The 22,530-nt window shown below is 58.3% G+C and overlaps 1 protein-coding gene across 3 annotated transcripts; it reads right to left on the reverse strand.

Moving 5' to 3' along the window:
• Positions 1 to 362: 362 nt before the first annotated feature.
• SLC38A3 (solute carrier family 38 member 3) lies at positions 363 to 21,408 on the reverse strand. 3 transcript variants are annotated; one of them, XR_011250765.1, is made up of 17 exons: positions 15,125 to 15,307; positions 7,324 to 7,480; positions 7,135 to 7,216; positions 6,868 to 6,983; positions 6,213 to 6,286; positions 6,038 to 6,130; positions 5,873 to 5,954; positions 4,734 to 4,816; positions 4,589 to 4,647; positions 4,246 to 4,413; positions 4,070 to 4,149; positions 3,707 to 3,807; positions 3,347 to 3,471; positions 3,114 to 3,258; positions 1,920 to 2,023; positions 1,117 to 1,830; positions 363 to 856 (listed from the first exon to the last, which is right to left on the reverse strand). XR_011250765.1 is itself a non-coding variant. In XM_069561113.1 (16 exons), exons 2-16 carry the CDS (start codon positions 7,422 to 7,424, stop codon positions 1,726 to 1,728), a joined length of 1,518 nt encoding a protein of 505 aa, XP_069417214.1. In that variant the 5' UTR covers positions 7,425 to 7,480; positions 21,329 to 21,408; the 3' UTR covers positions 363 to 1,725. The 3 variants fall into 3 exon arrangements, 2 of the variants coding, with proteins under 2 accessions (XP_069417214.1, XP_069417213.1); XM_069561113.1 differs by lacking the exon at positions 15,125 to 15,307 and adding an exon at positions 21,329 to 21,408 and having other exon boundaries at positions 363 to 1,830; XM_069561112.1 differs by having other exon boundaries at positions 363 to 1,830.
• Positions 21,409 to 22,530: the final 1,122 nt, after the last annotated feature.

The raw sequence follows: 22,530 nt of genomic DNA on the forward strand, positions 1-22,530 counted from the left end.
AGACTCAGGAAGCCCCCCTCTGATCAGCTGGCACTGCCGTAGGCTAGCAGCTACCAACTTGAGGAAGTTCTTTCTTCAGGGGTTTCTCAGGCTGGCAGCTGCCTTGCTAGTTCAAACTGGATTTTTCCTGCTGCCCCTTTCCCCGGCCGCCTAGCCGGGTACGGGGTCTTTCCTAATGAGGGTTTGATGCCAAGGCCTGGGCAGCTCCATCCTGCTGGGTCCCAGCTGATTCAGGCCTGCCCCGGGCAGTGGGCAGCTTCCCAGCCGGCCCCCTGTTCCAGGCTGGGGCACCTGGGGCCACTCTGCATCCCTGGAACTCTTGCCCTGCCTTGGACTCCCCCTCTCAGTATTCAGGCCCCACGTACAGGCACTTGCTAACCCACCTTTATTTACAGCAGGATTTACTAGTAATAAAAGATCCAGACAGGGCTCAGGATCCCAGGACTTTTGTCCCCAGACGCAAGCCATTGACAGAGGGTTGACATGGCAGCCAGGGAGGGTAGGCGGCCCTTCTGAGGGGCTTCTGCAGGGCTCAGCTGCCCCCAGCTCAGACCCTCTCTGAAGCTGCTGAGGATGCGCCTCACGTTGCCTCCTTCCGGAGGCCTCTCTCTGTCCCATTTCCTGGGGCCTCATTAATTCCTCCCCACCTCACCCCGTGAGAAAGCAGGTCTGTGCTAAGCCTGGCCCAGGCCCAGCACTGGGTCTCAGCATGCCGCTGCTTGGTTTGGGAGGCAGGGGACGGGGTGGGGTAGGGGACTCACCCTGTCCCTCACTCATCCCAGGGAAACAGGCAGGGTGGGCTTCCATCAGCATCCGTGTCCTGGCTCCCACCCCACCTTCCAGGAACCCAGGCACCCTGGAGATCAAGAATATAAAGCACAGCTGGTCTTATGTATAATATTTATAAAAGGGGCTGCCAGCTTCTCCACCCCTGCCCCAGACTGGCCCGTAGGGTCTTTGGCTCCCAGGGGCAGAGACACTCTGGGCCCCAGCCTCTTTCTTCTCCCAGCAGTGGAATGTGAACTGTGGCCTGGGCTTAGGGTGGGGGGGAGTCCCAGCCTCCCCAGGACTGGCAAAGGGCCACAGAAGAGGTCCCTTGGGGGTGCCCACGCCCACCTCAATTGAAAACCAAGTTCTGGCCTCAGGGATAGGGTGAGGCCGGCGCAGGGGTTGCGGGGGCCAGGGGGGTGTCTGCTCCTGGTGGGGGGGATGGGCAAAGAGAACTAGATTATCCAAGGGCCTGAGCCCCAGTGCCTGAAAGGGGCCTCAGGGACAGAAGGAGGAAAGGCAAGTGGGCTGAGGGAGATGAGGCCCCAGGGTGCAGACCATGGCCCGGCAGCAAGGTGGGGGGTGACTGCAGGCTGATTCAGCTCTGCGCGCCCTCTACAGGCTGTGGGGCCTGAGGGGGCAGCCGCTGGGCTTCAGTCTATGCCCCTGTGCAGAGAGGATAAGGGGCTTGGGTGGGATCTGAGGCAACAGGAAGGGAGCAGGGGTCCAGCCCCACCCTGCTCCCAGCTCAGGAAGCCCCTGCAGCCTCGGAGCTCAGTGGGGTAGTGGCCCGAGGGCCTTGGTCCTGGCGCTAACAAACTGGGCAGGGCCAGATGCCAGTGCTCAGCACGCCTTTCTCCTCCCCCCCCACCAACTGGCCACTAGATGGGAGCAGGGACTGAGGAGTCTGGGCAGGAGGACGAGGACGAGGAGACAGAAGGAGATGCAGGGGTCATCCTAGTGGCTTCCTCCATGCTGACTGGTGCCCGAGACCCAGTCCATGATGATGAAGCTCAGGCTCATGATCATTAGCAAGATGCCAAGTGCAGCAAAACAAAGGGCCTGTGGGATCAGAAGTCAGGGTCAGGCCTGAGGTCAGGGCAGACCCCCTCAGCCTCACACCAGCCCACCGACCTCCAGGCCCTTCGCACCAGGATTTTGGGGGTAGACCTTGCAGGTTCCTTCTCAGTGGGTATGATGCGAAAGTAGAAAATGGCCGGGAAGATGAAGATGAGGCACGGGGCAGACGTGGCACCTGCAAAGACATGGCCACTGTTGGCTCCTCACAGAGGATGAGAGAGTAGGATGGCATCACTGACTCAGTGGACATGACCTTGAGCAAACTCTGGGAGACAGTGAAGGACGGGAAAGCCTGGCGTGCTGCAGTCCATGGGTTCGCAAAGAGTCGGACACAACTGAGTGACCGAAGATCATGACTGTTGGTTCACTTCCACCTACTGGCTAAAGTTCAGGGTGGGACGCTTTAATGAGATCAAACATTCCTTGATGAGGGAGTCTCATCTTGAAACTCTGATTGAGAACTCTGCCTGATTCTGGAAAGTCCGTCAGCCCCTCCCCTTTTTCTCCATCCACCAGTATAGAAGGCTAGGGCTTTTGGTATCTGAAGAATCTGTCAGTGAAAGATAGATAGCAAAAAGACAAGCCAAGAGATAGAGACAAAGCTTTGAGGATATTGGGCTGCTGGATACAGCTATTCCTGAAGGCATTTCAATCAGCTGAGCCCATGCATTACTTTATGCTTAATTCATTTTGAGTCGGATTTCAGACATATAGAACCAAGAGTCTTGTCTATGATATAAATGCTACTCTGTCCCCAGGTCAGTGTGTTGGTCCTTGCAGAGTGGAAGAGTCAGTCTCCTGAGTTGAGTCACCCCAAAGATGTCAGAATTGTTTGATCTTCCCGCTCAGAGCTCCAACTGGGACAGTTGGACAGAAGCCCAAATCTATAGTTCCATGATCCTGGGGCTGAATCAAGGCTCTCCGCTTAATAGCTATATGGCTCTCCTTTAATCATTGTATACTTCCTCATATGTGGGGTGGGGAAAAGGCCTGATGAGATCCTTTGTGGAGGCCCCTTGACCCCTGGGCTCCACCCCATCCCCCACCACCACCACCAAGGGTAACTGACCTGGTGGTTCTGAGCCCTCAAAATGGATTAAGAGACCCTTAAGAACAAATCTCAGATGGGAGGCCAAGCTGTGCACACGGCAGGCAGCCATCTCTTAAATGTAGGGTATGAGCTCAGGCATCTGCCAGGGTTTACAGAGAGGAAGCTTCCTGGGGCAGCACCCTGCCTCCATTCACAGGAGGGCCAGACCCCTTACCGATGACCCCGAAGATGCCCAGTATATTGGGGGCAAAGATGACCAGCAGGTTGATACACGTGAGCAGGCCAACGGCAATGAGCACATGCCGCAGCCAGCTGAACTCGCGGTCGGGAAATAGCATCTGCTGGAGGGCACGGCGTACCTGGGAAGCAGGGCGGGGAAAGTCATCAATCTGTCAACCGCCTCAGTCCACCCCCACCACCCGCCGTGGGGCTGGCACGTTGGCTCACCGGAAACAGAACGATGGGCACTGTGAGTGTGACTGCTGTCAGCACAGCCACGCGCACGCACAGGATTAGCACATCAAACGGGTCCACCTTGCTGTAGGTGTGCAGCAGCTCCGACTCTACTCCATCTGCGACAGGCAGGGAGGGTGGTCAGCAGGAGGTCCAGGGAGGGGGCTGGGCTCTGAGCCTGGGTTGACCCTGACACTGCGGGGAGTGGCAACCAACTCACCTCCACAGCAGCAGGGCACAGACAGGCATCACAGACCTAATGAGCGCCTATAATACGCAGGGTGCCGTGGCTGCTGGCCAGCCCCTTGCCCCCTAGCCTGGCCTCTGCCTCTGCCCCCCACGGTCCAGCCATACCGTAGAAGGTGAGGTAGCCGAAGAGGGCAGCCAGGAAGTACATGACGTACATGACGGCGATGGAAAGGTTGGAGATCCGCTGCATCTTCCTCTTGGAGGGGCTACGGGGCAGCAGGGGAGGGGATTGGTGCCAAGCTGAGCAACACTGGGAAACCCTCAGGTGTCCTGGGGGCTCTCTCTACAACACACCCTCACCATCTGGTAGCTCAGGGAGCCTCCTTCTTGCCTCCAGTCGCCCCTCTGACAGCCACAGAGACCTTGGATAAAATGACTTGGCTCCTGACATTCCTCCCCGCTTAGGACCACCTCCATCCACTCCAGGGAGAAGAAGCACCTCCCCGTCTCCCATACATGGATACCTACTCCTTGAGCTCCGTGTAGATGGGCAGCACCTCAGGGTGGCAGACAAAGGCAAAGGCCATGATGGGGATGGTGTATGCCGTCTGAGGAAACACGGATTCTGTGTCAGGACAGGATGCCCCCCTCACCGGTCCCACACTCTCCCCAGGCCCGCTGCCCCTCCTCTGGCCTGCTGCAACCTGAGTGTTGAGCGTGAAGTAACTCGGGGTGCAGAACGCCGCCCAGGCCTCCGTCTTGGCCTGCAGCCCTGCCTCGTCTTTGTTGATCTCCACGAGGCTGACATTGCCTGTCATGTTGGCCACATTGGGGGACAGCGGGCAGGGCACGTGGAACTTTTTGTAGATGACCTAGGTGGGTGGTGGAGGGGGGTTGGGGAGAGGATGAGGGCATCAGGGCCAGGCAGGGGTCCTGGGAAGTCACTGTGAAGTCACGTGCAGATCAGGACACATGGAGCTGCCCTCCTGACCCAGGCTGCCCAGAAAGACCCGCCCCCTCCCTGAACCCAGGTGGAGGGTGACTCACTGCAATTAGGAAGAACATCATGCAGCTGAGGGAGAAGCCGCTGGAGTAGCCCAGGTAGCCTGCGAGGTGGGGGAGGGGGCATGTGAGTCGGAGGGGCCCTCCAATGCTGGCCCCAGGCCCCAGGCCCTGGCACCGCCACACTCACCGAGCTGCCGCATCAGGGCTAGGGGCAGAATGACGACGACAGAGACCAGGATCACCAGGTAGTTCCCATTCGTGTACCAGTCTCTGCAGGGGCACAAGTGGGGAGCCGAGGTTACAGTGGCGGAGCTGTCTCGCCCTCAGTCGGGGTCACCCATGGTACCACTGAGTGAGGCCATGCAGCGACCTCTGAAGAAGACTCGTCCCCACCTCCGAGTCTCCCTTTCCCCATCTGCAAAATGGGCCCACTCCCAGCCTTCTCCAGGGCAGGGTGAGGACCGGCACACGCAGCTCCCGCTTGGTAACCATCACGATTAGTCACTGTGGCTGTTTTTCCCAGGATGCACAGATCTGGGTCCAGCCTGCCCAGGAAGTAGCCCTAAGGGGGTGGGATGAGAAAACCTGGGTCTGGGGAGGTGGTGAGGCATTTTCCATGGGGGTCTCAGGGACTTGCCAACCACCTGAGCTCCTTGGGGTGCCCCCAGGACCTTCATCCTACATCATCCGGCCCACACCCTCAATAGACAGTGGGCACAGGGATGAGGAAAGAGACCCTCCTTCCAGGGCAAGCCCAAAGGCCAACTCCGCAGGAGAGGCCCCCAGGGCCTGGGCACCGAATCCTGGTTGTTTGTTTCCACCCGGAGCTGCTCACAGCCACAAGGCCCCTCTGCCTGCTGGGGCTGTGTTTCCAAGGACAGGGCCTGGCTTTCTTTTCTGTTCTTACCCACAAAACATGGCTGGCTATGCCATCAATACTGGCTAAACTGATGATAGGCAACTGGGACACTGTGGGCTTAATTTCCTGGTTGGGGTGAGGTGGGGGGAAGCTAACACCCAAGCCATGGTCAGGAATAGCAGGAGCTTAGAGCTAAGCCCGAGGTTCTCAGGTCCTCCGTGCTCATGGCTGGGTCCAGGGCTAGCCGGGGCCAGCTTGCTCAGCCTCACCCCACCTCCCAGCTCCACACGGCTCTCCTGGGAAAGTTCCCCGAGGTGAATGTTAGCTTTTCTAGCAGCTCTCTGCCCCCCACTCCACCCTGGCTTGTCTCTTCCACTAGTCCAGCCTGAGCTCTGCTAGTGGTGGGCAGGGAGGGGTAGCCCAGAGCCTCCCACCCTCACCCAGCCCCGCCCCACCCTGGGGCTCACGAGGTCCGATCCTCCAGGTTCAGGAAGGTCTGTATGACAAGGGGCAGCTCGGACTTGATGATGTACAGGTAGCTGGACATGGCTGCGGGGAGAAGGGCAGGTCAGCCAAACCTGCCAGCCTTCAGCCTGCCCACCACCCACTGCCAGCCAGTCCATCAGCTTCACCTCCGATGTTCTGCAGCGTGATGGCCAGGGCGGCCGCCAGCTTTCCTGGGGTCCCAAAGGCACGGTAGCCCAGCTGCTCATAGGCACGGATGCCTGTGGGGGCAGGGAACCAGCACAGTCAGAAGAGCTCTCCCCAGCCCACTCCTCCCTGCTACAGGCCAAATTTGGGGCTCACCCACGATCCCTGAGGACTTGAGTAGCAGATGAATGGAGTAGCTGGACAGCAAGGCGACGGCTGTCAACAGGAACCTGGGGAAGGTGGATGAAAAGAGGCTACTGGGGCTCCCCTGGCAAGCAGGGGACGATGAGCTCTGGGGAGGGGCTGGGTGTGTGGGGTCCGCAATCCAGGTGTCCGGACCCCCAGCATATGTGGATGCAAACTTGATAGTCCCCAGGGGTGGCGAACACCACCCAGGTTGACCCAGGGTGGTCAGGGCTCAGAAGAGACCCTCTGAGCACCACCTCCTATTGAGATCTCGGAACAAACACGTTTTCCATTTAGGCTGTAGGGCAGAGCTCCCAGGTAAGGACACGTGTACCCACATACGGCCTGGCCACTGGATTTATCCATCACGTGTTAACTGTGGTAGGACAGACTCAAGCCTGTTTGGCTGGCCCCATGTCATCATCTCAGCAGGTTTACCAGGAAATGAGGTATATTTGTCTGGCTGGCGATTTTTTTTTTTTTCCCAGCTATGGTTTGGGGCGAATGTAAGTGCCCACCCACTGCAGCCTGGGTCTTGGGATAGGAAACTGGCAGGTCCTGGGAGGTCAGGGTTGGTGGCCTGTTTGGGGCTCCTGTCTTTAGAAGGTTTGCTGAGGACACTCACAGGAAAAGGATGATGCCCGTGTTGGCCATGGCATAGGCGAGCCCCAGGATGCCGCTGCCCATGATGGCATTGCTGAGGTTGAACACCGACATCCCGAATGACGTCTTTCCCTCGAACTGCGGGCACCAGAGTGAGACAGGAGGGTGGGGTGTGTCAGCGAGGTGCAGAGGGCAAGCCAACGATCCCTCCCGCACTGTCCCTCAGCCTCCCGGCGCGCCTCATCACTGCTCCCACGCCCCTGAGCCCCCGACTGCAGCCCCTGCTCACGTCGGTGAAGTGTGGCTCCTTGCTGGGGCTTTTTGGTAGGAAGCCTTCACCCTCAACACAGCTCCGTCCAGGCCCCTCGACCCTGCAGGCACAGGCCAGGGCACGCAGCTCAGCTCTAGCCTCTTGCCCGCAACCCCCCCACCCCCGCACTCTGCCCTGCCATATGCCACGATGGGGTCCGGCGCTCACCTCTGGCCGCCAGCTGTGGGGGCGGCGACTGGGAGGAGCCCCTCCAAGTGCTTGCCGTTGGGCACCAACTCCACCATCTCTGTCTGCAGAGGTGCTTCCATGGCTCCGGGACCACCGCCACAGGAACACTGGCTCTCACTCTGACGCGGACAGACGTCTACAGAGGAGACAGTCCTGGTTATCCCCGCTCCCTGGGCTCATGGCCCAGACTCCCATGGGAAGGCTGCTGTCTATCACACCTCCCAGTTCACAGAGGACAGACTCGTTCGCGTCTGCCTGCTGCGTCCCTGGAAGCTGCCACTAAAGGGCAGAGCTCGCACCCCTGAGCCCTCCAGGCCACCCTGAGAGGACACCTCGGCCAGTACCTAGCGCTTCCCCCTCCCTCCACCGCCACATAGACGTAGCTGCCCAGGCACATCTTTTGGGGGCCTTGCTTTTACCACCTGTGAAGTAAGGGTCAGTTGCACGACCTGACTTGCCATAACCCAAGGGTGCCGAGTCCCAGGCCTCCAGACCCCTCTCTGGGGGTGGGCCCCCACTCCCATGGGACTGACTCCCCCTCCATGACATTAATACTGGGAGACGGTTTCCTGTGCCCTATGTGCCAGGGGCCTCCTAGCCAACCTAGAATGGCACTGCCCGACGGCTGGAGGCCTCGGGACAGGGCGAGGGCTGTGGGCCCTGTTCCCAGCCGCCCGGCGGGCTTTGCTGGCAGCCAGAACAAAAGGCCCTCTGTGGGCTGAGAGCTGGCGCTGGGAACGGCAGGCGCAGAGACTACCCCCCCGGAGTCAGGAGGCCTGAGGCGGTGCTGGGTGGCTGGACACCTGGGCCCTCGGCTGCAAAGTGCCCTCGTGGCCTTCCAGGAAATGGGAGCCCCCAGAGCCCAGCTTTCTGGGCCACACAGACCTCACCCTCCACACAGCCCTGGCCTCGGGGCCATGCTCTCTTTCAAGCCTCTCCTCCCATGCTGGGGAAGCCCCCACCCTTAGGTGCCCACCCTTTGAGCAGACTCCCCACCTCCTGGAGCCCCAGGTGAGGAACTCAGGGCCTTGGCCAGCTGTAGATGGGCCTGGACCACTGGATCAGTCTTCCCTTCCCTGTGCTCTGCTGGACCTCAAAGGGATCCCCTCCTCCCCCTGCCAACTCTGCCCGTTGCCCAGACAACTTGCTGGCTCCTCTCCCATCACTGGGGCTGGGAGCCACCTACCCCATGTCTAGAAGGTACCTGGGCATAGTGCCCCTAAGCATCTCTGAAGGCCAGACAGAAGGCCAGGGCAGAGACCAGGGAGGCTGCAGCACTGCCAGGCAGGTCAGCCAGAGCCTAGTCTTGACTAGTCCTCTGCTTGGGAACCCGGCATTCCACCCCAAATCCCCCAGACCCTGATGGTGTCAAGTGTGCTCTTAAAGCTAGAGCACCAGGGGTCTCAGACCCAGCATTCAGGGCTAGGGTGGGGAGGGGAGGCTAAGCTCAGGACTCACGCCTCAGGCCGCAGGCCCTGGTGTCCTTGGGGCAGCAACCACATGGAATTGACCAAAGGACCTCTTTGTGATTGCCCCATGCAGCCCCAAGGCAGAGTTCCGATCCTACGTACCTCGCTGCTGAAGACCCCATACCTGGCACCCTTAGACCACTTACCCTGCCTCTCCTTCCTCTGATGCTGGCAGCTATATCTTTCTCTCTTCCAGCCTGACCACATAGCATATCTTCTCATACCCTCTTCCCCTTGACCAGAGTCCCCCAGGTTGGCCTGTCTTCTTCATGCCCCTGCCGTGAGCCTGACTGAGAGCACCCCTCCAAGGACACCCACACCTGATCTCCAGAGTCACTCCAGAGTGCCCCCCGGCTCTCAGCTGGGGTTACTCTTGCCAGGCCTCCTACCTTGGGCGGGCTGGGACAGGCCCTCAGGGTGTGCTGAGTCGGCAGATTGGACAAAGCACTCTTCTCTGCCTTAATATTCTTCCCTAGCAGTCAAGCACTGCCTCCAGGGAGACCACAGCGCCTGACACGGTCATGGTCAAGGTGCCTAGGCCCTCGATTCAGGTTCCCCATCCCCTCGGCAGGACCTGAGGCCTAGACTTTCAGGTCCTGCCTAGTACTCATGATCAGTCAGTGCTGAGTCACAGGCTGGCCTGAGATCCCAGAGAGGACACAGAATACCCTTCCTCAAGTGGCTTCCAGTCTGGAAGGGACAAACTCCCCACCCCCCTCCCCTACCTGATGGCTTCTGCTGTAACAGAGCCACATAGTGCTGGGACTCAAAACAGGAAGAGAGAGAGAGGTATCAAGGAAGGCTTCCTGGAGGAGGAGATGAGGGAGCCAGTTCTGAAATTCCAGCAGGAGCCCCCAAGGTGTGGAAACAGGAAAGAGCAGCTCAAGCAATGTGCACAGCACAGATGGGCAAAGGCCCCAAGGCAGGCTTTGAGGGTAGTATGAAGGTTCTGTGGCCACAGACAAGCCTGACAGGGCCTTGAAGTTGAGGTCAAGGAGCCTGGATTTCAGTTAAGGCAGGATTAAGGGCTGGAGGTGGAGACAGGGTAGAGATTAGCACTGGCCTGACATGTGGACCCCCAACTATTCCCTGAGGCTGCAGCCCATTTTTGACTGTTCCCACCTCTCAGGCCTGCCCCGTCCTCAGGCCTCTTTGCATCAGACATCTGGGTAGACTCAGGGGTTAGCCCTGCCTGAGGAAAGCAGCCAGGAGATTCTGACCGACTACAGGGAAAGCCCAGGGCAGACACTCTGGGTCTGTGGCCTGACCTGGCCCTGCCTCATGGTGGGATCGTGGACAAACCATTCTCCACTCAGGACCGCAGTGTCCTCCTGTCCTCCGGGGGTTCTCTGAGGCTTCACCAAAGATGGGGACAGAGTGAGGTGCCTCCCAGAGGACTTTGCCCCTAGAGCAGACCACAGGCCCCCAGAGAGGGGCCAGGCTCTTGGGTGGGGAGATCACGGCAGCCTTGAGCGGATCATCAGAATGGCAGCCGTCATGGGTGTAGCATGAGTTCAAGCAGTAAATCAATGGTCCAGGCCACTGCCCTGGGGCCTGTTTGCTCTGTTGGGAGATAAGGGCCGAGGTGGAGGGGGGAGCCGGGGGCCAGATGCCACCGGGATCACACAGCAGGTAACGTCTGCCCACGAAGACATCACAGGGTGAGAATTCGTCAGGCACACCTCCTCGGCAGGCGTTGAGTTTGGCTAATTAAAGATTTCAAGATTCAGGAATCCAGGCCACCGTGGGGCCACTGCTTGCGTCAGCTGCTATGGGAAGCATGTCTCTCTGCCTTCATCCAGGTCCTGGGAGTCAACCAGGGCTTTGAGCCCGGTTTTCCTCCCTCATGCTCAGGGACACGAGTGGGTCTGCGGCTTAGCTACGGGGAGAATCCACACTGTCCTTCTTCCCTCGGTCTTGTGGCCGCATGCGCTGGTGGAGGCACTGAACCCACGGAGCTGTCTGCCATGGCCCCCCGGTTCCTTGTGCCTGCACAGCCCCCACCTCAGCTCAGATCTCAGGGCAGAGGCAGCAGGCCTGGCTTAAGGCTCCACTGTGCTCATCCCTGGGGGCTCAGGGCTGACGGCTGCCCCCAGTTCTAGCTCATGGGTCCTTACAACTTCTCTCATTGGCTGAGAGAAGATGCCCCTCCCAGCCTAGCGTCTACCTGCTTCTCCAGGCTTCAGAAGGAAAACAACCTCCTCGGACCAGACATTAGTCAACAGGGAAACTGAGTTTGCTGGACACGTGTGGTCTGTATGCTCTCAAGGCACAGCCATGGCAATTGGTGCGAAGCCAACTGCTGAGGTCAGGGGTCTAGGGTCAGGGCATGTGGGAGGATGTTTAGAACAGGAGAGGATGCTTTAAAAAAAAAAGTACTTTGCCCCTCCTCGAGACCCACAACTCCAGGTTTTGACCTCAGCGGATCCAGTCGTCCATCCACTACTCCCTCATTGTCAACAACACTGAGTAAGTGACCAGCGTGTGGATAACCAGCTGGAACTGAGGGGGTGGCAGACAGGAGGGGCCACATCCAGGGGAAGGCAAGTGGTGCAGAACAGCCATGTGCTGGCCACACCAACCCTCACCCCCTAGCTCCCTGGCCCCGTGCTTCCGTGTTCTGGGTATCCGGAACCATCTAGGAAGATCTGAGGGCCCCCGCTGGGGCCGGAAGGTGGACTTTCCTGTGACAGGGTACACTTTCTAAACACTTAACAGATGCTTAGCCTTGGGCCTATCCCCAGACACCTAGGCCTCCTCTCTTGCCTAACCCTGAACCCTCCTTGCTCAGGTTGCCCCCCAACCCGGTGGAAGCTGTGGTCAGAATCTCTTGGCTCAAGACTCGGCCACGGCCAGCAGCAGCCCCCTTCCCCCCACTGCCAGCCTGCTGAGAAGGACGTGCAGCCCGAGACTCAGCTGAGGCAAAGGACAGGACATCACGTGCCTGTGGCTCCCCCAGAGGCAGGGGAGACCCCGAGCCAGCCAGCCCATCCTCCTCCCTGCTGACCCGGAATCCCCTGGAGGCGGCCAAATATTTGGACAGCCGGATTTCTGGCCCCAAAGAAAGCTGCAGCCGGGGCCTGGGGCAGCTCAGGACTCATTGGAGACCCCGATGGGTGGGGGTGGGCGGCGAAAGACAAGATCAGCCTGGAGGAGAGGCACCATCCAATGTCAGGAAGAAGCAGGGACAGTTGGAGGAAGGGAAGAGAGAGGGAGAAAACACACATACATGATATCTGTGCTCATGCAAACAGATCCAGACCAAGAGATAGATGGAGGCGCGGAGAGACAAGAAACACAGATGGACCCAGAGGGACACAAGGGCGTCCCTGGTGGCTCAGATGGCAGAGAATCTGCCTGCAATGCAGGAGACCTGAGTTCGACCCCTGGGTCAGGAAGATCCCCTGGAGAAGGGAATGGCTACCCACCCAGTATTCTTACCTGGCGAATTCCATAGACCAAAGAGCCTGGAGGGCTACTGTCCATGGGGTCACAAAAGAGTCAGACACGACTGAGCGACTAACACACACACACACAGAGGGATATAAAAAGAAAAAAATACACAGAGAGATAGATGTGTAGACATTCAGACAGAAAGACAGATAGACAACCAGACAAGTGAGAGACGGATTGACAGAGGTGGCCAATCAGTTAGAGATAGCTAGAGGTAGAAACAGACAGAGAGCCAGAATTACCAGACAGAGTGCCCCAGAAGGAGCAAGAAGTGGACGGTGCCAGAGGCCCAGATGAGGGGCAGCAGGTCCAGTGGGACGCCACAGCATCTCTGGATTCTTATGAGGGCACGTTATGCCCTCATTAGCCAGGTGGAGACATTCAGAGGATGGGGCCACAGGACAGGACGAGCTAGAAAACTCAGAGCCCCCGAGTCCAGCACCCACGGCTTGTGTACCCGCACAACAGGAAAGCTACAAGAGAGAACTGTCAGTTGGAATGACCCCATCCTCAGCGGCCACGCACGTGTGTAGACGTGCCGGCTGAGAGGCTGTGTACAGGACGTGGCCCGCAGAGCGGAAATTCAAATCCAAGCCACCCCAGGCCGCAGGCCGGAAAGCCCCTCCTGCCCTGCAGCTGGTCCTTCCCTTTGGCCCCCAGTAACCCCGCCTGGTCCTCTAAAGAGCCCCCACCCTGCATCAGTCTTCTTATCCAGAGTCAAAGTTCAGCCCTCCACCCACCTGACAGTGCGCAGGGGGCACACAGTAGGCACTCAGTAAATATGAAATGAACGAAATGGGTTCAAAGTCTTTGGCAAGCCTCCAGTCCATCTTACCTGCTCCAGGTGGTGTCTGGTTCCCCAGCCATGTCTGCCTGAGAACATCCCCCTGCAGCGCCCCTCCCTTAGTAGGGTACAGGCTGCAAATCCACCTCAGCTTTCTGTGTGCACAGATGCCACAACTGTACGTCTCTTGCAGCCAACCATTCCCCTAAAACGGTTCCCGCCCCAAACTGAGTGCCTGCCCCCTACCCAGCCCAGATTTGCAGGGTGTGCTCAGTTCAGCTCAAAAAACTTGCCCTCCCCCACCCAAGCACCATAAACCACCTGGTCTGTCCTATTGCACTTCAATTTCTCCATCTCTCCAGGGCTCCAAGGCTATTTGGGTTTCCCTGGTGGCTCAGTGGTAAAGAATTTGCCTGCCAACACAGGAGATGTGGGTTAAATCCCAGGGTCAGGAAGATCCCCTGGAGAAGGGTATGGCAACCCACTCCAGTATTCTTGCCTGGGAAATCCCATGGACGGAGGAGCCAAGCAGGCTCCAGTCCATGGGGTTGCAAAAGAGTCAGACACGACTTAGCAACTAAACACAACAACCAAGTCTACTTGCTAGGGAGCAGGCACTGGGACAGGAGCAACCAACTCTCCAGATCTTACCACTTGGAGCCTCATGGGGGGTGTTTGTGACATGGTCCCACAGAACCAGTACTGAACCAAAGGTGGATTGAGAAGCCAGTGAGGATAGGGCTCTATGAGCCCAGGCAGAATACAATTCCAAGACATACAGGTCAACCTCAAGGAGCCAGAGATTCTTGTTCCTGATTACAAGAATTCCAGGCCTCTTGGAGATGTGCCAGGTCTGGCCTCATCTATCCCTGATTTTTCCCACCTTTGGCTCTTCCTACAGGAAGCCTTCCATGATTGTGCAGAACCTCCCCCTCTCAAAATGGACCTGTCCTTGGATCCCACTAGCTTTCTATGCTCCAGACTGAGAACCTCTGAGGGATTTGCTTCCTTTCCAGAAGGAAGTGAGCCCTCATGCCAGACTGTGCATTAAAGACGAAGGGCTTCTTTCAGGGCCAGCACAGAGGCCCAAGGCAGTCGTGGAAGGAAGGACAGGACTTGCAGGCTGAAGGAAGGATGGGCCTGGGTCGAGGTGTCCCCCACGGTGCGAAGACCTTTCACGTACTCCCCCTCAGACCTGTCCCAGTGCATATACCTGGACTCAAGGCTCAGGTGACTGTGGTGGGGGTGGGGAGGCGGGTGGAGAGGGTGACTTCCCATAAGCCCCTCCCCTGGCCTCTCCACCGGTGTAAACAAACGCACGCACTTGCTGTGGCCAATCGAAGGGGCCAGTCGGGCGGGGGCGGGCTCCTGCGAACCTAGTCCCAGTCCTTCCCCTCCGCCCCTGCGCAGCCGCTGCCAGCTCTCACACCTCGGCCCCAGTGCGCGTGGCGGGGAGGAGCGCAGACCAAGCCCCGCCTACAGTCCGGGGAGTCACACTCGCCCAGTGCCGTGCCCGATGGCGTGGCTGCAAATGGCACGGGCTCTGGGACTAACGTGTGTCCCGTAGCCCCTCAGGAAGTCTGGCCGGATCTGCCCTCAAGCCCCTGCCTAAGGCAGCAGGATAAATATACCCTGACGCCTGGCTGGCACGCCGGGTCGATTTGCTTGTCAGGGCGCCCGACGGGGCAGCGCTCCAGGGCCTGCTCCCGGGCCCTCTTAGGCCCCCCTATGGGACCCTCTCGAGCCCGTCCCCGTGGGCCGTGCCTCGGAAAGCCCACGGCGCGCCACCCCAGCCGTCCGTGACCCGGGCTCCGGGTACCGCCGACCCCGCCGGCCCTGCGAGAGGCCCCGGGACGACGAGGTGCCCCTCCCGGGACACCAGCTCAAGCTGGGAGCTGGCGGGTCCCCAGAGCCTGCAGCTCTCCGGGCTTTGGTTTCCCGGAGGCTGGGGCGCCTGCCCGGAGCCAGGGCCGGTGAGGGGACCTGCCCGGAGTCCAGATCCGGACGCGAAAGTGGACAGTAGGGCTCCGCCCGCCCGGTGCCCCTAGGAGGGGGTCGGCGCCCCCAGCGGTACCTGGCCTCGCGGGAGGGGACGCGCGGTGCTCCGCTCGAGTCGGTGCTGTCCGCTCTGCCCACGGCGGAGCTCGGCGGCGCGGGATGAAGGGCGCCCAGCCCCGCCCCCGGCCCGCCCCCGGCCCTCCAATCCTGGGCGGCCCGCGGGAGGAGGGGCCGGTCGGGGGAGAGGCGGGGGCCCTCGGCAGGCCTGGAGCAAAGGGGAAGCCCTTAGGTAGGACAGCAGCTGCTCCGGAAGGGGCTCAGGGTAGTCTTGTTGGGAGAATGCTTTCGCCCAGGACAGATTCTCTCTGAGGTCTCCGAGTGCCCCCTTAACCCCTGAAGTGCTCTGCCCTCACTTCCCTCTAGCCAGAAGGGGCTTTTCAGCCAAGAGGAATGGCAATAGAGCCACGCTTAACCTCAGCGAAAGGTGCTTCCAACGGGGGACTTTCGGACATCACTTAGGCACAAGATATCTTTTCTGCTGGCCTCACCCTTCCCAAGCAAAGGCGAGATAGGATGAGGACAGGGACTCTGCATCAGTTCTGTCCTCACTGCAGATAATCGAGAGACTGAGGGTAGAGTGAGGACGGGGGTGGAGCAAGGCTTGGCTCCTGTTGATCCTTGCCTGTATCTCCCTGGCCATGCCCCCACCCCCACTTCCTTATTTCTAAAGAGTAGGAGACAGCTGTGTCTGCCCATGGGAAGTGGGGTCTGGGACTTGGTGCCTTGGGGGAAAGGGTTTCAGGGTGGTCCTGGTGTTCCTGGCTGAGGGCTCCTAATCCCATCCTTGCCTGCTTCTTACCCAAGGCCTTAGTGCTCAGAGGTGCATGGTGGGTGTTAAGGCCCACCCCCGCCAGGTGTAACCAGCAGTAAGCTGGGGAGTGACTTGGAGGGGGTACTGTTTGCGGAACAGCTGTCCCTCGCTTCTCAGCCACTGGCTCTGATCCGATTAATCCACGGCTTTTGCTGTTCCTAGCCAAGCTGGATGTCTCTGTGTCAAGTCCATCCTCCTCCCTGGTATTGGGGAGAATGCCCTCAGAAGACAGGCCTCACCCCTTCCCTGCCCTGGGTTGGGAGTCAGGACTCCAGGACTCTCTTCCTACTGACTCACAGCACCACCACAGCCAAGCCCTAGCATACCTCAGTTTCCCTCTGTGTCACAAGGAAATAGCTGTCTTTTCCCCTGGCTTGAAGGAAGCTGTGAATCAAGGACAGGGGACTCAGCTTTGGCTAAGAAGGCCAGGGGACTGGGTGGACTAAAGAGAAAGACATTGGGATGGTGGCAATCCTTGAAAACCTCAAACCATCTAAACTGCCTCCCTGCTGAGGGCTGAAAAACAGGAAGGGACTGGCTGTCCCTCTTAATCTAGGGCTGATGTAATCCCCAGATCACAGCTTACTTTGATCCTGAGAGACCCTAAAACTCACCCTCTGAGGGGCTTTAGGATTGCCTGTGGTACAGAGTCAAATAGGAGAGGTGCTGACCAGGGTCTCAGTTCTGCGCCCCCCCCACCCCACCTCCACACATCCTGGGTGCTCACAGAAGCCATCTGCCAAGGACTGGGTGCTCCTATTGACAGTTCTTGAGGAGCCAGGTCTGGCTTCAAGGTCACCGGCATGTGGGTGTTGGGGTCCTCAATCCAGTCTGGAGGGAGCAGAGGCCGGCTGGGCTGGGCTGCTGTGAGAGGCCCTAGGGCAGCGTGGTGTGGGGTCCCTGGGCCAGGCCAGTTGTGGCCCGGCTGGAGGAGGAGCTGCCTGTTTGTTGATGCTAGGCCTGGGCCCCAGCCAGGGCAAACACAGCTCAGAGGCCTTTCCTGCCACCTGCCGAATCTCCCAGCCCAGCTTGAGGTAGCCGGACAGCTGGCAGTCTTTACGGGGCTCCGAGAGGTACCAGGCACCTTCTCCCAGAGGCTCGAGGGAATCTGTTCATGCAGCTGCAGTGCTGGGGGCAGCCACCTGGAGTGGAAGATGGTGGGGAGCTTTATCTCAACCTGCGGCCCAGCCTCCTACCTCCAAGCCCCCATCTCCAGAAACTGACACACAGCCCCAAGAAACTGCCAGACACATGAGGCAGAATGTAGGGTCCCAGGATCACTCAGACCCTTCTTCCAGGGTCCTGGCAGCCCTTTGCTCTGCTCTTCCCTCTTTAGTCACGTCTTCTCAGCCTCCAGCTAGGCAGCCTCCTCTCAGCTTGCCAGCATGTCCCATGGCACGTTGGCTACACAGCATCCCAAGACTCTCTTTTACCATGAGACCCCATCTTCATCTTCAACCCAGTCCTCTTCAGAGCCTAGCATCTGTATCCACTGATTCCTCCGACACACTGCAGGCACCTGACTCACACCCAGACAGCCTCCCTGACACCCTCCCGACCTGCTCCTCTTCCCAGCTGGCCTCTTCACTTCCTCCACTGCCCAGCTGGCCACACTCTTTCCTGCTGTTCCAAGAACGTGCCAGCCTTCACTTCCCTGTACCTCTGCAGTCCCGATCCCCCATCCTGTCCCACGTCCTTGGCAAACTCTCACTTGTCCCTCAGTAGTCAAATGAAGGACCACCTCTGAGTCCCCAGGAAGAGCCAGCTCTTTCTTCCTCCACCGACTGCAGCAGCTCTTTCCACCCCGCCACACAGCCGCAGCCCCAGTGTCTCCAAGCACTTTGTGTGGGTCCTTGAGGCAGGAAAGCTCCTGCCAGGTTAGAGCGTGCAGATCAGGAAAAGCCTGATGGAGAAGCAATCTGTGGGCTTGGCTCTGCCAAGGGGAAGAAAGACACCTGCCAGGGTAGGGAAGAGAGGCCATGGTGGAGAGAAGGAAGAGCTTAGCCACAGGGAACGTGAATGAGTATGAGATTAGCACTGATAGGCGGAGGGCTGTGTGCAGGGCAAGACCCTTGGCCTGGAGTCACGTTGGGGGCTTTCAAGGCCTTAGAGGAGAGGGTGGTTTTCACCTCCACACCCCAGGGTTGAGGACCCACACTTACAGCTCCTGACTACACTCTGCCCAGCTTGATGTCTGGGAGGCTCCCCTTTGGGCCCAAGCAGGGGTTTAGGGCTGTGGAAGTCTAGAGCGGACCCATAGGCAAACCCTCCTGTCTGGTTCTCCCCTGGCCTGCATCCACAGAGCTCGTGACCTTCTGGCTAGAGCCTGTCCCCACAGCCCTGGAGGGCCCGCCTCTCTCCCCCGAGACCTGGCCCCTAGCTTCTTTGGCCACTGAAGCGGCTTAATGAGCCCAGATCACGTGGGCCCCCCATGCCTGTGGGGAGGGCCCAAGCCCCCAGCGGCCACCGACCAGGCCCTGACGTCAGCAGCATTAACCGTTCACCAGGCCTGTTTAATCTCTGTTCCATGGCTGGGCCAGGTTCGCTCTGCCAGAGTCAGAGTCAAAGGCTGTGAAGCCCCCCAGGGGCACCTTGGCGTTGAGGTCAGCAGGGATGGCGGTGACTGGAGGTGCCCATAATAAACGCCCCCTTCCTATAAGACAAGGGTGCGGCCACATGTTGACTCTGGACCAGCTCTCTGATCCTCTGCCCTGGACTGTGAATCAGGCACTGGGCATCCATTGATCCTGCTCGCTAGGGTATAATTTACACTGGTGTGGTAAGTGAGGCTGAGGAGGCTTCCGTCCAGGAGACTTGGCCCTCTCTCTCCACTTGATGGCCATGAACAGGGCAGCTGGAGGCCAGGCAGAATCCCCAGTCTGTGGGATCCAAGAATATCGGCTCAGAATCCCAGCCCTAGGGTCAGGACCTGGAGTGTGGGGTCCAGCGCCTCCATGGTATTTGGCCTCTTCTCTGTCTCTTGCCAAGGAAGCCTGGGTAGCTCATCACCTTCCTTCTGAGACAAGGTGGCTAGGCAGACTTCCTCATGAGCCCAGCTCTCCCGACAGCTCCCCCTGTCTCAAGTCTGCCTCCTCTAGCCTTTCAAAGCTTTTTGTCTTCCGCCTTGCCCCTCCCCATGAAATCCCACCATCACCCTCCCCTGTCCCACCTCACTCCAGTAAATTGATTGGGCAGAGGGTCCTTAGCAGGGATGAGCAGCCCAGCTTAGCCAGGCCCCAAACCACCCAGTGGAATCCTGAAACACTGGCCCGAGCCCCATCCTCCCCCTCAGGCCTCTGAGCAGCACCAGAACGGCTGCCCACATGTGTCCTGGGCTCCCTAACCTATCCAGTGTCCCCCCACCTCCACCCCACACTCAGGCCCCACGCAGGCTCACTGTGCCACTTCCACCTGGACATTGAGGATGCTGCCGGCATGCTGCCTTCTGCCCAGTCCCAAGGATCTGTCTGACTCCTGGATCTCTCCCCCAGGTGGCCATAGGTCCAGAAAACTCAGTCCTCTCAACACTCCTTTGCAACCCCAGCTTGGTGGGGGCATCACATGCACTTGATCACCATACAAATTCAGACCCTTGTCACTGAGTCCCCCTCCTTGCAGATGTTGGTCCTCTGGCGTAATGACATAGATCTCTTCCTCATGGAGCCTCCCAGCCCCACTCCTCTCATCCCCCCATGCCTAGCCTCCAGGAAAAATGTGTGTCCCTATATACGTGCTTTTATGAAAATTTTTATGATTATGTTTTCCAGAAACAGATTTGGAAAATAGCGTTGATGATTTTACTCCCATTAAAGCCAAGAATGTGAACGTATGCTCAGTCGTGTCCAGCTCTCTGCGATCCCACGGACTGTAGCCTGCCAGGCGTCTCTGTCCATGGGATTCTGCAAGCAAGAATACTGGTGGGTTGCCATGTCCTTCTCCAGGGGATCATGGCAACCCAGGGATCGAACCCGGGTCTCCTCTATATAACACTATAAATACTGTTTTAGGTATAAATAAAATACTCAAGCTTAAAGTAGGACTTCCCAGGTGGTCCTAGCGGTAAAGAACCCACCTGCCGATGTGGAACCATAGATGCAGGTTTGATCCCTGGATTGTGACATAAGAGACGCAGGTTCGATCTCTGGGTCGGGAAGATCCCCTGGAGGAGGACATGGCAACCCACTCCAGCATTCTTGCCAGGAGAATCCCATGGACAGAGGAGCCTGGTGGGCTATAGCCCATAGGGTTGCAAAGAGTCAGACACGACTGAAGCAACAAGCTTAATGTTGCAAATTTTAATATGCTTACTTTTGACTTATTCGACATTTCTTCAACTACTTTAATGTTCTGTTAAAAAAAATTAACCTTTAAAATTACATGAAAGCATATATGATAGGAGTGGACATTTTTCCTTTTGCTTCAGGGTCCAATATGGTTCCACCAGGCTCTCTTGGATCTTGTCTTGATGAAAAATTTTGATATTCTATTCATTATGGATTTTTGCAGGTAATTTTGATTTTTGATTTTTGAAAGTACTGCATTAATATTTATCTTGATTACTGAGATTTTTTTTGGCACCACCTTAAGTTTTACATCTGAGGTGAGTGCCTCATTTGCCTCACCCTAATCTCAGCCCTGTGATTATATCCTAGCTTCAAGGGCTTCCTGGACCCATCGTCTTCTGGAGGAAGCACAGGCCCTTGGGCTGGTGGGTGGCACCTGTCCAGCCTTCCTGCTGCTTATTCTTCCATCTTCCCTTCCCTTCCCTGCTCCTGCTCCACGCAACTCCTGTGACCCAAAAGCCCACATTCCTGGGCCATTTACACCCTACTGTCCATGCCAGAATGAGCTTCCAGCTCACAACCCCTTCTTGATCCAAGATTGTCCTTGTGAACATTTCCCATGGCCCCTTTATCCCCTCAATCCCTCTCAGGACACCCAAATTGATCCCATGCCCCCAAGAGTGCCCCCTGGCATGCCGGGTCAGCTGCTTCTTTCTGGAAAGAACCATCTCCCCATTCACATCCAGTCCAGCACGGGGCATTGAATAAACGTGCATGGTTCATGATCATTAACTCTCCCCTTCCCCCCAAAAAAGGACAACCAGGGCCTGACGCAAAGGTTTATTGCTAAGTTTGTGTATCTAGCTGAAGGGAGTGCAAATTATGCCCTGGCCTTGTTAGAGGGATGTTCCTTGCCCTTGACTACAGCACGGGCTATGGCCCAGGGGCTTCAGCAAGGACTAGGTACTGATGAGGAAGTGGGGAGCAGGGGTAAGGGGACATGGGCTTTTGTCCCTGATGGTTCAGGCATGGCTTTATTTTTTTCCTACCAGGGCCCTGAATGGGAAGGGTGAGAGAAGCTGCTGGCAGGGACAAGGGGGTCACATGGGTTTGCTTTTGACCCTACCTGAGGCAGACCCCTCTGGGCACAATCTGGGCCTCCTTCCGGTCTCAAATCCTCTGCCTGGGGGTGATCGATGGAACCCGGACTCTGCTCCCAGCCACCCCTCAGGACAGTTTGACCATTGGCCACAACTGGTGTCAACAGTACCCTCCCTCGACAGAGTGGCTGACCTGGAGTGCTGTGGGGTGGAGGGGAGTGGGACATGACTCTGGTGTCCAAGGACAGCGTGGGCAGAGCCTCTGGGGGGAGGGGTTAGGGTCCGGGAAGTTTCCAGCTTGAGTCTCTTCCTGGTACCAGGAGCCCCCAGGCTTGCCCTGACTCACTAAGTCGTCTCCGTACAAGCTGCACAGGCCAGAGCTGGCTTAGACTTTGGACTCCTGAATCTGCTGGGTGGGGCAGTCACTGGCCACTGGGCAGATGGGCATCAGACCCTGACACATGGAGGTGGTAAGGCTAGAATGGGCTGATGGTAAGCAGCAGGCTTGCTCAGAGGAGGGTTCCATGCCTGCCCCCTGCCCTTCATAAAGCTCTGGGAGGGAGGGCTGTTTGCTGAACCCAGACTCACCAGGTGAGTCATGGGCCTCCTGGGGCAGAAGAGAGGCAGGAGATTGGTCAGTGGGGGTACTGCTGAGTCACCGTGAGCTGTAGCTGCCCCAAGTCCTGCTTGCTTCTAGCTGGGGCTGGCTGTGGTAGGTCTGGGAGGCCAGTGCAGCCAGGCCGTGAAGGGCAGTGCTGGGGTGGCTGGGGGCATTGGACTCTCAGAGGCCTGGGAATCCTGGGAGCCACGAGGGAGGGTTATACGGCCTCAAGGCTAGCAGGATTTAGGGCTTTGAGTGTGTGGCTGGTGGGGCCACAGGCTGGGGCCCAGGAGTCCTGGGGACTGATAGGGTCATGTGCATTGGGGCTACAAGGTGTCAAGGGCTGCAGGGTCTTAGGGACGCATGAGCTCAGGCACCTGTGAAGAGAAGAAGGAACAGAGTCAGCATCCCTAAGCACCAACAGATGGAGATGGGCGTGGAAGCAATGCCCTAGCTGAGTGACTGGGGCGGAGTCAAGAGAGAGTTAGTGGGTGGGGCTTGTGAGCCAGGGGCGGGGCCTATGGCCATAGGGGTGGAGCCTGAGGAGCCAGAGTGGGACCCGGAAGCGGAAGGGTCAGAAAGTCCGGGGACCAGACGCCAGGGAGTGGAGTTGATCTGGAAAGCTGG

Source organism: Ovis canadensis, chromosome 19 (genome assembly GCF_042477335.2).
Source record: "Ovis canadensis isolate MfBH-ARS-UI-01 breed Bighorn chromosome 19, ARS-UI_OviCan_v2, whole genome shotgun sequence".
Taxonomy (NCBI): domain Eukaryota; kingdom Metazoa; phylum Chordata; class Mammalia; order Artiodactyla; family Bovidae; genus Ovis; species Ovis canadensis.